Raw genomic sequence first — 506 nt, forward strand, 5'->3', positions numbered from 1 at the left:
AGAGGCTGCTGCCCACTGCGGCCCTGGACAGAACGGCAACCCCAACCCCCAAGCCAGGGGAACCCTGGGGTCTCCACACCATGCGCCCATCACACGTACGGGGCGCACACAGCTACCAGCTGGAGAACCAGCGTCGGAAGAAGCTGCCCAGCGTGGATGAAGGGTCGCTCAGGTTGGGAGCGTGGAGCTCATCTTGCCGTGGCCATGTGCCCGCGAACTGCGCCAGCTCCCCTGGGAGAGGAGGGAGAGCTCACTCAGGGGGCACCCAGCCAGCGCCCACTGCCCTCCGTAGGGCTGCACTCACGGTCATCCATGTTGACCACCTCCTCCTGGTAGTCCTTGCTCTGCCCGTTCTCCTTGGTGGTGGTGATGAAGACCTGGTCCCCCCTCCTGCGGGTCACCGTTGTCTCCCGGCGGCCTTGGCTGTCCTGCAAGGTCCGGTGCTCCTCCACCGCCTGCACAGAGCGCCCAGCCCTGAGACACCGCCTACCCGTGCTCTGCTTCTC

At 66.2% G+C, this 506-nt stretch overlaps 1 protein-coding gene across 1 annotated transcript in view; it reads right to left on the reverse strand.

Annotated features, from left to right (window-relative positions):
• Positions 1-506, reverse strand: part of HAX1 (HCLS1 associated protein X-1) — a gene marked incomplete at its 5' end in the record, with an annotated part of 1,721 nt that overhangs the window by 310 nt on the left and 905 nt on the right. Inside the window, 2 exons of the mRNA XM_010140812.1 lie at positions 105-231; positions 305-455. Coding sequence (XP_010139114.1) covers positions 113-231; positions 305-455 — 270 coding nt within the window. The remainder of the gene's footprint in view (positions 1-104; positions 232-304; positions 456-506) is intronic.

The sequence above is a fragment of the Buceros rhinoceros genome, unplaced genomic scaffold (genome assembly GCF_000710305.1).
Source record: "Buceros rhinoceros silvestris isolate BGI_N320 unplaced genomic scaffold, ASM71030v1 scaffold32367, whole genome shotgun sequence".
In the NCBI taxonomy this organism is placed as follows: Eukaryota; Metazoa; Chordata; class Aves; order Bucerotiformes; family Bucerotidae; genus Buceros; species Buceros rhinoceros.